Source organism: Lepisma saccharinum, chromosome 18 (assembly GCF_977018435.1).
Source record: "Lepisma saccharinum chromosome 18, izLepSacc3.1, whole genome shotgun sequence".
NCBI lineage: Eukaryota > Metazoa > Arthropoda > Insecta > Zygentoma > Lepismatidae > Lepisma > Lepisma saccharinum.
Window position 1 is genome coordinate 15,945,173 of NC_139246.1, and position 13,815 is coordinate 15,958,987.

A 13,815-nucleotide genomic window follows, 5' to 3' on the forward strand; every position below is an offset into this window, starting at 1 on the left:
AATTTCCATCTGAATGCTTTTTGAACCGCCACAGCACTGTTAGTTCATGCATATTCCATACTACGTTCAGTTGGTAAGGTAGCCATTTTCTCTTACACTCATGTATGCTTTCTCCCTCAAGATGGCAGTATAGTGTTAGGGCTATTTCAAATGTACATTCACAGTGTGTAATCGACAGGAATTTCATCATCCTTGGGACATTTCCAACTCAGATTATGGTGTCACGAAATCGACCAAATTTTTGAGCATGGTGTATATAATTAGGTGCCTTCAATGGGCTTTGCCTTAGAAAATATAAACTGCATTTAGAAATTTATTTAACAAATCAGGGCACTGATAAAACAAAAAAGCACTTAATTAGAGATTACTCTAATATCATATTAGTGAAATAGTCCACCATTTTACCAATATATTGATATCTCTATATTGGCTGGGAACTGATTAATCTTTATTTTTAATTAATTTATTTAATTATTTTTTTAAATTTAATTAAATATTGTAAAATATTTTATCATCAAAAGGAAACTGCATATTTTGTTGTTGTCTTAGTACATTCGCTATGAGACTTAGCGGGAAGCGGCCCGGTGTCAGCGCTTGTCTTTCCTGATGAACGGGTCCGTGACAGTTGCACGGTACAGACTGTTTTTTTAGCTCTCCTTGCCTTCGCTCTCTTTTTCCTTTCTGTTGACATTGCAGACTGACGCCAGTATAATCCTCCCTCGGAAGATGTATATCATGTCCGTGTGTTGAAGATTGTGGCTTAATATGACACCACAAAAGTTTACATTACAACAAAGGTTTATCTTGTCGAATGTTACTTCGAAAAGAGGAATTGTGGAGAAGTATGATGACGTTTTGCAACGAAATTTCCTGGTGTTGCCGTTCCACATAGGACCACTATATTAAACCTCGTAAAAAAGTTTCGAGTAACAGGGTCAGTTCTGAATAAAAGTGGAAAGAAAAATGGGGAAATCTAAAAAATAAAATATACAAAGACAATCCACACACCATCCGTGAGTTAAAAGAGAGTATTGCATTAGAAATCGGGAGAATTACACTAGATGTACTTGCACATGTAAATGTCAATTTCCTTCGGAGATGCCAGGAATGTATTGCAGCAGAGGGACATCATTTTCAACACCTTCTGTAGTCAAAGTTAGTACACAATATGAAAACTGTAATTTTAATTGTCGACTCTAGCGACTGTCACGGACCCCGTTCACCGGGAAAGACAAGCACTGATGCCGGGCTGCTTGCCGATGAGTCTTGTAGCAAATGTCAGAGAATGCTCTGTAGTATGTGTGATATAAAATGTAAGGGTTCTTTTAAATAATTATTTGGATTTATTTCTGTTTTTTCTTGCTTTCAGATCAAACAGCCCCAACCATTTTAAGCACTATGTACCAGCAGGAAGGAGGTAGGTGTTGATGTTATACACAAAACTTGATATACTATTTATCAATATTTTTCTAAAACATTTAACAGTAATAACACTTTGTATTGATAAAAACTAGTGTTTATTTTGTGAATAATGTAAAATGTAAAGTTTTCAAAGTTATGAAATTGTACATTGTATTTTTTATTCTTGTTCTAGGACAAGTTTTACAGTCTTTTCCAAGCACTTTCAGTCCATCTCAAGAACAAGGTTTGTATTCAGTTTATTTTGAATAACTACTTTCATGTATCCTAGATATTACTTACTTTTTTTTCTTACTAAGACTAGGACAGATTATTGTGAATTCTATTGGTATCAGCCACATTAGTGGCTCTAGAATTTTCTTCTGGGAGGACACCTAATATGCTGTAAGTATATAAGCACTGGAAATATACTGTTCAGATTTTTTGACATATTGGAAACAACCTCTATATTTGTATGTGCATGTGGACAAAATGCTCGGATCACAGCAATTAGAAGGTTTCCTTTAGATTGAAATTGTGTTGAGAAAAACTAATTGATACTGGATTTTCAAAGTAGGATAAAAAAAAAACAGTACGATTTACTTCCACCAGAAAAGGACCCACAGGATCTTTGATTATAATATGATAGCATTGGTTGTTTTGTGAAATTGATCTACATTATTTGTATTAACAATGATCAGAGAAAGGGACATGTTGAGGATTCATTTCATCAGGTGAAACTGTCACAAACATTGGAAATATTTGACTTGGAAAGATCTTGCTTTATGTCCTTCAATTGTAACCAACAAACCCTGGTTTGAGTTTCTTGTGTTTTCTTATTTAACTGTCTAGTAAATCTAATCCCAAATAATATTCTACAGGTGATTCTTATAGAACCAACAAAATGAGCTGTAATATAAAATATGCAATATAGATATTAATGTAATTTATACAGGATGTACCTTGCATAGTGTGCTGTTGATTGTGATCAGAGCATGTGTTGAAAGTGTTCTCCATTTTCAAGAAGGCACGCGTCCACCTGCTTTTACATATTCTCCGTGACTCGCTGCAGGGTTTTTCTGGTGATGTTCCTTATTTCAGCCGAAATGTTGTCCTAGCTTGTAATGTACATGGTTTGTTTGCATACACCCTGTCCTTCAGTAAACCTCACAGGAAAAGTCCAGGCTAGTAATGTCGGGGTATCTTGGGGAGGGGGGCACAACCCTTTCACCTGGGCACTGCAAATACGTTTGTACGTGCACTGCTATGTGTCCTTGAATGCTGCCACCTGTTGTACCATCTGCACACCATTAGACTAAGGAAGGCCCACAGATTGTTGTCGTAATTGTGAGCGGTTATAAGCATCACCTTCAGTATTATTAGGAAATTCATCAGGCCAGTTCTATAAGAATCACCCTGTATTTGTGATAATCTCTGTTTTATTAATTTAATATCTGGAAAAGGTTTGCTAGAACAATGTTTGTGTGTTGCAATACAATACTATCAGTATTATATCACAGATATTCCCTCAGTCACATGTATGATCAATACAAATTTAGTAATTGTGTTAGTTGCTTAGAAAAATATTAATTTTGTTATTTAACATTCTTGTAGATATATTGCATATTAATGTTCCCTTTTTCTCTATTTTAGTCAAAATTCATACAGATGAATTTCCTACTGTATTTGAACAAGGAGTATTACCTAACAGTAATATTTTCAGCATTAATTGTACACTGCGAAAATGTATACTGTTCCTGTTTTCAACTTGGAATATGACATAAAAGTAGCAAGTCTTATCATAGGCATAGCTAGAACTTTATATTTGGGTGTGCACAAAGAAAAAAAAATAGGTCTTGTACCTTTTTGATAGCATATTTTGCAATACAATCACTTGGCTGTTCAACTGCACTGATGTTTGTAAAGGAATACAAATTCACTAAATGACAGTGTTGAAAATTTCTGAATATATGTAGTAGAAAAAAATCAAATTGCATAGAAATTACACACACACAAAATGTTCATAAATGTTACAAAAAAATACATCAAAATACACGTCATCTATAACAAAAGACGTCTGTCAAAAGGTACAATGTTCTTAAACTCATCAATAACTTCATTTACATTAATAGATAAACTTTTTCCTGTTCCACAAATAGCAAGAGCAGGGCTTCCAATCTATCCTGCTTCTGAGTTGTTCTTAATTCAGTTTTAACTTGGGTAAGCTTGGAGAAAGCTCTCTCTCTCTCACGTGCAGTTTGTGACAGGTATAGAAGAAAAGCGCTGTAGTACAGAGTAGAATGCAGTAAATATCTTCTTTCTCTCTTCTTTCTCCAACCACTCAAACCACTCCTGTAGCATAACAGAAGAACATCCCTTAGGTACAGAGGATTTTCCTTTCAGAAGTCTTACTGCTGCTGCCAACTCGTCGCCTGACAATTTGAATGTTCTAGCTAAGACGGCTATTTCTTCATCCTTTACATTCAAGTCAACCAGATTTCCCATGGCACTGATGACCCCAACAGTTTCTTGACGATATCTCTCATCAATACCACAAACAACTGAGTCTAAAAGAGGATAATAACAAGAAACTCTCATCACCTCTTCCTTTGTTTCGTACAAATACTGCGAGCTGACTGATTAGTAAAGAGTCTTTGCAATTTTGCGCCTCTTTACTGGAGGAATTGAAATCTCCAGACTATCACAGACCTAATAGCTTCGTTGAAGAGTTCCATAAATTGAGATGAATTTATCATGGATTGCACAGCATTGTGAAGCGATCTGACACTAGATACAGTCGAAAGTAGATTTACATCTGGACTTTGGAGTAACTTGCTAACCTTCACAATCATTTGTAGTACTGGATGCAGCATTGTGAGACAAAAGACGATTTGTTGTTTTAGTCCATTCCCTTTAGCTCTTGCATCACACTGTTTTGAGTGATTTCTTCCAAAGCTAAAATAATTGCAGAGTAGTTCCTTTTCAATGCAAAAATAGCTTCAGCATGGCACGCAAATCTCATTGTTGACAATGACTTTAGTGTTCTTAAACTTAGACCAATTTCCTGGCATACACTTTCAAAAACTGCATGCCTTGACGAACTACCTTCAATGAAAGAGTAAAGGAATTGAATTGTTCTGAAAAAATCTGAAACTAGTCTATTTTCCGGTCGCGAGTTACATGAGTGCACAAGTACAAGATTCAAAAAATGAGCATAGTAGTGAACGTACATTATTGAACTGTTATTTTCTTTGCACTTCATTTGCACCCCAGATAGTGTCCCAGACATTGTTGAGGCTCCATCGAAGCAAACTGAAAGAACATTTTGCCAATCAACACCAAACTCTGACACTACTAGTGCTAATGTATTAAAAATTGTCTGTGCAACTACAGAAGATAACTTGCGAAGAGCCACTAAATGCTCAATAGGTAACTGTTTAATGACATCAAAAAATTGAAAAACTATAGACATCTGTTCATGATGACCACAATCACTCGTTTCATCAGCGATAATTCACACGGTTGTACCAAGTAATGACATTTTTAGCTTCCTTACAAGAACATTTTTCAAACTGCGGATTAGATCATTCTGAATTTGTGGACTTAAGTAAGTGCAATTATTTGGCCCGTTCACTAAGTGTTCTTTCAAAATGGGGTCATATTTGGAAATTAAATCAACTACATCTAGAAATAACCCCCTGTCGTATGCTTCTTTATTCTCAGTATGACCTCTCAATGGGCGGCCTCCTTTTGTAAGACAAAGAATTATGTTTATTAGTCTCTCCATGATTTGTCGATTTTGCAGTCTCGTTTGTTCTTGCTTTGAAAGAAAAGCCTTCTTACACTCATCTAATTGGACGTCAATTGGTTTATTTTTATTGTAGTTTGACCAGGAACTTAAGATTTTCTGGTGTCCTTTAGATTTTTCATGACTCCGAAAACATTTGTTTGCTCTATGCCAGTTTTTAAAACCTCGTGTAATGAATGCTTGATCAAGGTGCCCTCTCACTGATGCATTGTTTGAAGCAAAAACTCTGCAGTAAAAACAAAATGCAGAGTCAACAGCTACACTATATTCCAACCATTTACTGTGAAACCAGCTAGATTGAAAAGCACTTTCTTTCCCACCTATTCTACTTCTAGGGAAAACCATCAGGTTTGGTTGGTACGGTCCTAATTTCAACCTTACATCACATTCTGTTCTGTTATGTGGTATTGCATTCACAGGATCACAAGGATGTACTGATATGTCAATAGGCTTGCCTGGTGTTTGTTCAGCATCAGGAGCATTGAAACACGATGGTTTCTTACTTACAAGTTCACCGATACCACTACAACTTGCACTATCACAAGCACTACCACTTGAACTTTCAACTGTCTGCTTTCGATCGGAACCACCCTCGTTTCTTTTCAGTTTTACGACAAAACGATCCATCTTCTTTTAGAGCATAGACTCACTATTTAAAAAAAGTACAACGAAGAAAGCTAGTCGGTTCAGGAAAGATATTTAAATACCAGCCACCAGCGACATTGATAAATAAACTTTCAACAATATAGTTGCATTGTTAAAATGTTTACTGATAAGCATTCTACTTCACAGAAAGCATACAATAATTAGTTGATTTTGAGAATGGAGAGGAAGAAGATTGTTGGCAGCAAATATGTTACTGTGACGTTGTTATTGTTGTTCATATTGTATCCCTGTATGTCAGTATTTAATTTCGAGCGTTCAGTAAAGAAAAGAACATATTTCCACAAATATAGGTAAGTTTTAGACCAATATTGAGGAAAGGGGGTTGGGATTCGGGGATAAACTCAGCGAGTTCAATATTTCGAATAATCTCTACTTTTAATAATTTTGTCCTGGAAAAAGAAATATGCCGCCTATTTTCTCTCTTATTGAAATATCTGTCTTTAATTTTCTTTGATAAAGCAGCTCATTAGGGTGTGCCTAGGCACACCCGGCACACCCCGTAGCTACGCCTATGAGTCTTATTCAAATTACACTTTTATGAATGATTGAAGTGGACTTTCTTTAAAAGAATTAAGTCTGTAATTGTAAAAATTCCTGTGTAAAAGTGATTTGCTATTCAGTGGTATCAAGGAAGATTCAGTATTTTAAATATAAGATTTTTTGAATAAACGAAAATGACGTAGGAGACAGTAAACACTTACCATGATTGAAGAAAAGTTTGATATTTCGAGGTCATGACCTCATTGTCACAGTAGGTAGAAAGTATGGAATACAAAAGCGTAGAGGCACAGAATACTGACGCCAGCGTCCGTCAGCACAGTGGTGCCAGAAACAAGAGATAGAACACTGGTTTTGCGAAAATATCCTTTCACCAGTGTTTACTGCGGGATGGATGGTGGGTGGGTTGTGGTTGGGGGGGAATGGGAAAATACTTATTGGGTGGCTAGGTTGAGTCCAGGGGGTATGGTGGGGTACATTCCTGAAATGTAGGCAGGTCTTGCATCTGGGTTTGTTGCACTTGTGGGCTGGGGGTGGTGGGATGGGAGCGGTGGGTGTATTATGGACCAAGACATACACATACTTAGAAAGTATTTCTTACTGGTTAAAAATTGTGAACCATATTAATAAACTCAGTTTTTCATATGAAAATGTAGTAGCATTTAAAAAAGTTAAAAGTTATTTAATTTTTCAGGTAAAACACCTTCAGCTGGTGGGTATCCAACTTACATTGAGTCTTCTCCAACTGAGCAGCATCCCATGATACCAGGTATGTATATCTATCACAGTAATATTATAAGTATCTAGATTTTACATTTTCCCAATTTATTCATATTTTGGGAAATGAGAAATGCAGTAGTAAATGGATAAACTTAATACTCACTATTACCGAGAAGCTGTCTTTAGTTGTTCTATTAATTTCGGTGGCCACCACAGTTCCTGAATTGGCAACCTTCGCCACAATTCCTGAATTGGCAACCTTCGCCATAGTTCCTGAATTGGCAACCTTCGCCACTGTTCCTCAATTGGCAACCTTCGCTGAAGTTCCTGAATAGGCAACCTTTGCCAAAGTTCCTGAATAGGCAACCTTTGCCAAATTTCCTGATTTGGCAACCTTCGCCAAAGTTCCTGAATCGGCAACCTTCACCAAAGTTCCTGAATCGGCAACATTGTACTCCCATCTCGTTTGTGCATGGATTTGGTTAAGAATAATTCCATTTGAAAAATTCAAAAGAAAAGAATGCCGGTCATATACCCATCTAATGAAGAAGATTTGTATCTTTGAATAGGGGCAACCAATTATTTAAAAAAGTGTACTCCCCCCTTACGTAAAACAATATTCATCTGGAGCATGATTTTCTGAGGTAAACTTTAACTGATTTCATCATCCCACACACATTTTGAACAATTGTATCTCCTTAAATGGGTTTCCAAGAACACAGGCCAATGAACTAACTAGTAGTAAGCACAATGTAGTAGAACTAAACAAGATAATATTTATACCAATTCATTCAAATATAACTGGGACTGATTTTTTTTTTTTCAAACAACCTGCCATGCACAGCAGTTGTACGTCCTTGGGAGAATAGAGCCACCCCCACCCTTCCTCCCATGCAGGTTAGAACCTACTCAGTCTTGTCTGAGTGTTGCTAGAGTGATGAGCGAACAGAAGGTGCCCTGGTGTGTGGAACAACGCATTGTGATGATATTTCTTGTTGGAGAAAACGTCCAGCCATCTGAAATTTAGCAGTGACTCAAACAACAGTATGGGGAAGAGTGTATCTCTCGAACCCATGTGTTTGAGTGGTGTAAGTACTTCAGAGAGGGAGGAGAGCACGTGGAGAATGAACTGCATGATCGTCAGCTGCGAACATCTGTCACCCCGACAAACATTGATCGTGCTAATGATGGACTTTTTTTTTTTTTGACTGGCAGGGGGTTATCCACGTAGACTGTAGACTTTCTTACAGATACCAGAACAGTCACTGCAGCTTATTACTCAGAACTCCTGACAACATGAGTGAAGGAAAAAAATCGATCCAAGCGGAAGAGAGGTGGAAAGCGAGTAGCTTCCTTCAAGACAATGCAGAGTCTCATACAGCCAAAACAACTATGGCAACCCTCAGCAAATTGAAATGGTACCGTCTGCCACACCCGCCATACAGTCCCGATTTGGCCCCAAGTGATTTCTACCTGTTTGGAAGGCTTAAATCAGACTTGGACGGCATGCCGTTTGAGGATAACGATGCCGTCATCGGCAGTGTTCGGGAGTGGATTTGCAGCCAACTGAAAAACTTTTATGAAAAGGGAATTAAGATGCTTCCAGAACTTTGGAAAAAATGTATGGACTCTGGAGGGGAGTACTCTGAAGGGTGACATGTGAATTACCTTGTACATATATTTCTGATTAATTATTATCCAGAAAGCCCACAACTTACTTTTTTCTAAAGTTCTTATAATTTGTTTTTAATCAAGCAAGTGTAATTTTATCGATATTTAATTTATAGCTGTGGAGTTTTGAATGACAGTAAAATAATTCTGATATGCTCAGTATGTGTTATGGCACTGTAACTTCCTGTTACAGTGTTACCTGCTTCATCCATTTCTATCCACGTACCAGTATTCTAATCGCTAGCACTGGTCGTAGTACATCCTTACCAGTTACTAATCTGTGGTACCATTTCATACCCGTGCACGGATACATTCGTAACTGTTCCATCCAAGACCCATTCTACTCAGTACCTGAAGTCAATGGGTCATTGAGTAACAGCACACCTAATTTACCCAGGTTGTAGCTAGGTCCGTCCAATTTCTCCCGTACTGTCTGGAACGCCATTGCCATTGTAATGCATATCAATAGTTCCTTTCATAACTTGACAGCGTTACAAGTTATATTATGTTGCAGGTCCCTGGTTCTAATGGAAAAAGTACTGTTTATCTTAGAGTTTACAAGTATTCTGAACTGCTCAGAATAATTACAATTTTGAGGTAACAAAATCGGTGTGGCTCAGCCTTAATTACTACCATACCCATGAAGAACTGAACCTACGATTGTAAAATTTACAGTCAAAAAAGAATTACCAGTACAAAGTTGTGCAATGAAATACATTATAGGATTTCAAGATCACAACATACTTATAGAATATTTATTATTGATTATAAATTATTAACTATAATTATAAAGTCAATTTGTGTATGAAAAATATTGTAGCATTATAAATAACTGCAAAATATATTAATTTTTACAGATACAAATGGTGGTTATCCAACTTATCTTCAACCCCCTCCAACTGAGCAACATCTCATTGTACCAGGTGTGCATGCCTATTAAGTATGAAACGGATTAAATGGTATTCTATTGCAGGCACATAGCCAGGGGAGGACTCATGGGGGGTGGGGGGTGGAGCCCCTTCCCCTCCCTGAAATTCAACAAATATTTAGTTTAAATAGTGTATAGTGGTAGTCTGCACAATAAGTTGTAATATACTAAGAAATTCATCTTCTAGGCTTCTACTCCCTTTGCCTTTAGATAGCAGGTGCTGATAATGGATGACCTCCCCCCCATCCAAATTAAAATTCTGGCTATGGGTCTGCTTTATTGATATTGGCTGATATAGGCATATCCATGAATCAATATATTTATAAGATTTGCAAAAAATGTACTAATGGTAAAAAAGGTAAAGTGCTCCCCTGTGCATAGCACCATGCCATGAAGTCATATAGGGGGTGTGGGGGTAATGCCCCACACTTTCTTGATCTGGTCGTGAGTGAGGGTGATGTGATCAGCATCATGCCACTGACCGCCTTTACCCCCCAGGGTTTCCCCTAGGTACCCATGTCATTCGATGCTGGGTGTGCGCTGGGGCTGCTTCCAACATTAGAAAAGTTCCCGGATATGAACCAGCCGGGAATCGAACCCGGGACCTTTAGCATGGTAGTCAGACGCATTACCGACTGAGCCACCGTGGCCACTAATGGTACTAATGGTATATTTCTATAAAAAGTCTGTAATTTAGCACAAATTTCTGACATTTGTTACTGAACATATAATTCATAATCTGTGGAAAGAAAGTAGTATCACGACTGCCATTATAGGTTTGCGATGCATTACACCACACAGGGCCTTGTGCTTCTAAATCAGTAATTCATTCATTTCTTGTGCAAGCGAGATTGCATTCTAATAGAGGGAAGAAAACGAAGAAAAACATAATGCATGTGAAAAGAAAAATTGCACCATAACAAAGTTAAATTTCACGTAATGGGCAACTGTCTTTCCAGTCTTGTCAAGCCACCAGTTAGAATTCACCGACAAGGAACATCAACATATTTGTGAATCCAACTTTCCTTAATTTCCTGTCATATATTATTGCTCGACGGAGAACAGGCATCATAAAATTGTTGTTTGTCTACTCTTCAAGCTGAAGAACAACAAATTTGAGGGTTTGCCGCTCCGTGCTCTTGAAATTTACAATGTAGACAAATTGGGAAAACATGAAAAGAATAGTCAGCATGATGATCTTGAAGGTTCGCTGGGTTCTTTTGAAGCCCTGTTGTTTACAACTGCTAAAGGTCTCTCTGGCAGCAAGATGAGACTGTCTTCTCAGTGTCTGGTACTCCAGTAATGCTCTTGTTTCAGAAAATGATGACTGAGTATGGGTGTGGATTTGCAGACAAATAGGCACCACAAAGACAAAAATATTAATTTTTCTGTTCTTTGGGCTGATCGTGATGATGATGAATGGTGGTTAGGTGAAATGAGAAGAGAGTTACTTTAGATAGAAAAACAACTTAAATTTAAGCATACTTATTACTGTGAAGAGGGCTTCCGTGTAGCATAGTGGTTAATGCTCTAGCTTTGGTGCGAGCGGTCCTGGCGGAAGCCCCTGAATTTCGGTGTTGACCCAGCATCATGAGGACAATTAGGAGCTACTTCAAAAGGAGATGTGGCGGTCTCTAATGCCAGAAAATAGCGATGATGTGACTCGATGCATGGACCATGATCACCCAGAAAAAGAATGCTTCGCAGGTCCTGACTCTCAGAGGTCTAGAGTTGTTTGTAGTAGCATTAATGCGAAAAACTTTGAAATTATGGAAACATTCAGTGCTTTTTCTTCATTCATATCATCATATTGACTTTTAATCTTTCACTCATCAGTTTGCTGCCGTCAAAGCCAGAAGGAAATAGTTTTAGATGAGCGTTTTCTTTTTAAATTTTAAGTAGGAATGTCTTATGTTTAATTATTTCTTTTTAATCAGATGTGTTTAATAATACAGGGCATGGGATTAGTAGAAGTGAAGTACCGGAACCATAATAACAAAACTGTCAATAATAGTAATAATAATAATAATAGTAGTAGTAGTAATGTCAGCAGACCCTAAAATAAAAGATAAGCTAGCGGCCCAAATTTTATAAATCCCTCCCTGGCTACAAGGGGAAAAAAATAACCTTAAATACTGACAATCAATTGAATAACCATTCATCTTCTAAGGAAAATATGTGCAAAAAGGAACATTCCTAAAAAATGCATCAGATGCATTAATCAGATTAATTTTTACAGTGTTTGAATATCAAGGTCTGTGTTCAGATAAAAAAAAATAAAAAAATGAGAAGGTGGGATTTGAACCTGCGACCTTTCATGCTTTTCTTTGAGGGTATAAAACTGAAGTGTTGTGTTTTGCCATTTATGAGTATATTTATTACCTTTCGCACATTGGCTTTAAGCTCACCATGATCAGCAAGTATGCCATTATTGAGGATGAATGATGAATGAGCTACACTACCCAGATTCGATCCCAGTTCCCTTGAGGAATGTTATTAATTGAAGACCCGTATTTTCAATTTACATATTTTCGGGGGGGGGGAGAGATTTGTCGATCATACTCCAAATAGAGCTCTTCAAAGTGAGTAGGTACATTAAAGAAAAGCAGCACATTTTTGGAGCTACGTTACTCTGGTTCTCACACGATGATTTTACTTCCAACATCTCAAATGCATGCATTGCTTTCATGATCAGGGATTGCTGTTCAAACACCTGTTTGAGCTTGTCATTACTGTTTGAGATACTTCTTTCTTCCATTTCGCCGCAAAGTTTTTACAACACTAATTTTACTGTATTAAATTGAATCCAGTGTGTGAAAATTTAGAGGTAGTAAAATAATTTAGTATTAAAAAGTATGTTGATTCTTTTTGTTTCACCTTAGCTGGAACACCTATAGTTTCTGCTGTTTCCAGTGAGAGTCGCCCTATGCCAACTAAGGAACAGCCAAAAACTCCAGGTATGTGTTGATATGAAATCTTTGATTTTGTTTTTTTGTTCGGGATGTGCATATTTTTTATTTTTGTCAGAAATACACAATGTGAGATTAGACAGTGTGATGTTCATTTTAAGTGATTTTAGAAAGTAGGATGTTCATTTCATCCTGCATTTTGTCATGAAATCATGCAAAATGTACATGAAATTTGCACATTGTTGACATAACACTTTCCAGAGTCTGGATTATTCTCAGAAAATTGCTTGCTTCTGCAGCAAAATATTGGATGAAAAATACATTCCTTTGTTATGCAGTAACTTTTATAATATTCAAAGTATTTTGCATAGAGGGTCTCCTCGATGGCGCAGTGGTAGCGTCGTTGCCTTGTAATCAAGGGGTCCCAGGTTCGATACCCGATGGAGGCACATAGTGGTTCGGATCCCACTTTAAACTGTAGGTCCAGTCCCAATTAGCCTTACTGTGCATAAAGTGGACTTAAAACCAAATCAACCAACCAACTATTTTGCATAGAAGATAAAAGACTAGATTATAAAGGCAGCTGGAGCATGGTGCTAATCACATCACCTCCAAAATTACTGAAATCAAGAATGTGTGCCATGGCAGAGTGGTTAACACATCGTGCTACGATGCCAGGGGTCCCAGGTTCGTATCCCGGCCTGGACATGGATATTTGTGAGTGTCCATTCATCAATTTCATCATATCATCACTCATCCCCATCTTCGCAAATTAGCCAAAAGTGGCACAAGAAGCAAAGTAAAATAAAGCAAGTCAATCAATCGAGAATGTGTTGGGCCCTACCCCCACATCCCCTAAATGTGTCTTCATGCCATGGTACTAAATGCATGTAGAACTTTACCTTTACCTTTTATGAATATGCCTATCAGGAAGAATTTTTTCTTTCTATAATATCTGTGCAATTTCCTACTAAAAGTTGAGGTTTTTATTTATCATAACACTAAAATGTCATTTTAAGTTCAATTAATTTTATTTATGACAAATATGTGTTTCTATGTACTATTTCATACACTGTAGTTATTTTTTTCATTATAAGGTATGCCTTTTTGATTTCATATAGCAGGCTCTGTTGAGAATTATGAAGCCTTTCAAGGAAATGATAAATATGTAATGGATCTGTATGAATAAATTATTGCCAGAATATACACTTCCAGAA

At 37.1% G+C, this 13,815-nt stretch overlaps 1 protein-coding gene across 30 annotated transcripts in view; it reads left to right on the forward strand.

The window, feature by feature from the left end:
* The window catches only part of LOC146002413 (uncharacterized), a 562,931-nt gene that overhangs the window by 229,523 nt on the left and 319,593 nt on the right, over window positions 1–13,815 (forward strand). For 29 of the 30 annotated variants that reach the window (XM_083140199.1, XM_083140200.1, XM_083140202.1 and 26 more), the window contains 5 exons: window positions 1,370–1,417; window positions 1,595–1,645; window positions 7,065–7,139; window positions 9,619–9,684; window positions 12,572–12,646. In XM_083140199.1, the coding sequence (XP_082996325.1) occupies window positions 1,370–1,417; window positions 1,595–1,645; window positions 7,065–7,139; window positions 9,619–9,684; window positions 12,572–12,646 (315 nt within the window). The remainder of the gene's footprint in view (window positions 1–1,369; window positions 1,418–1,594; window positions 1,646–7,064; window positions 7,140–9,618; window positions 9,685–12,571; window positions 12,647–13,815) is intronic. The other variant, XM_083140213.1, reaches the window with a different exon arrangement.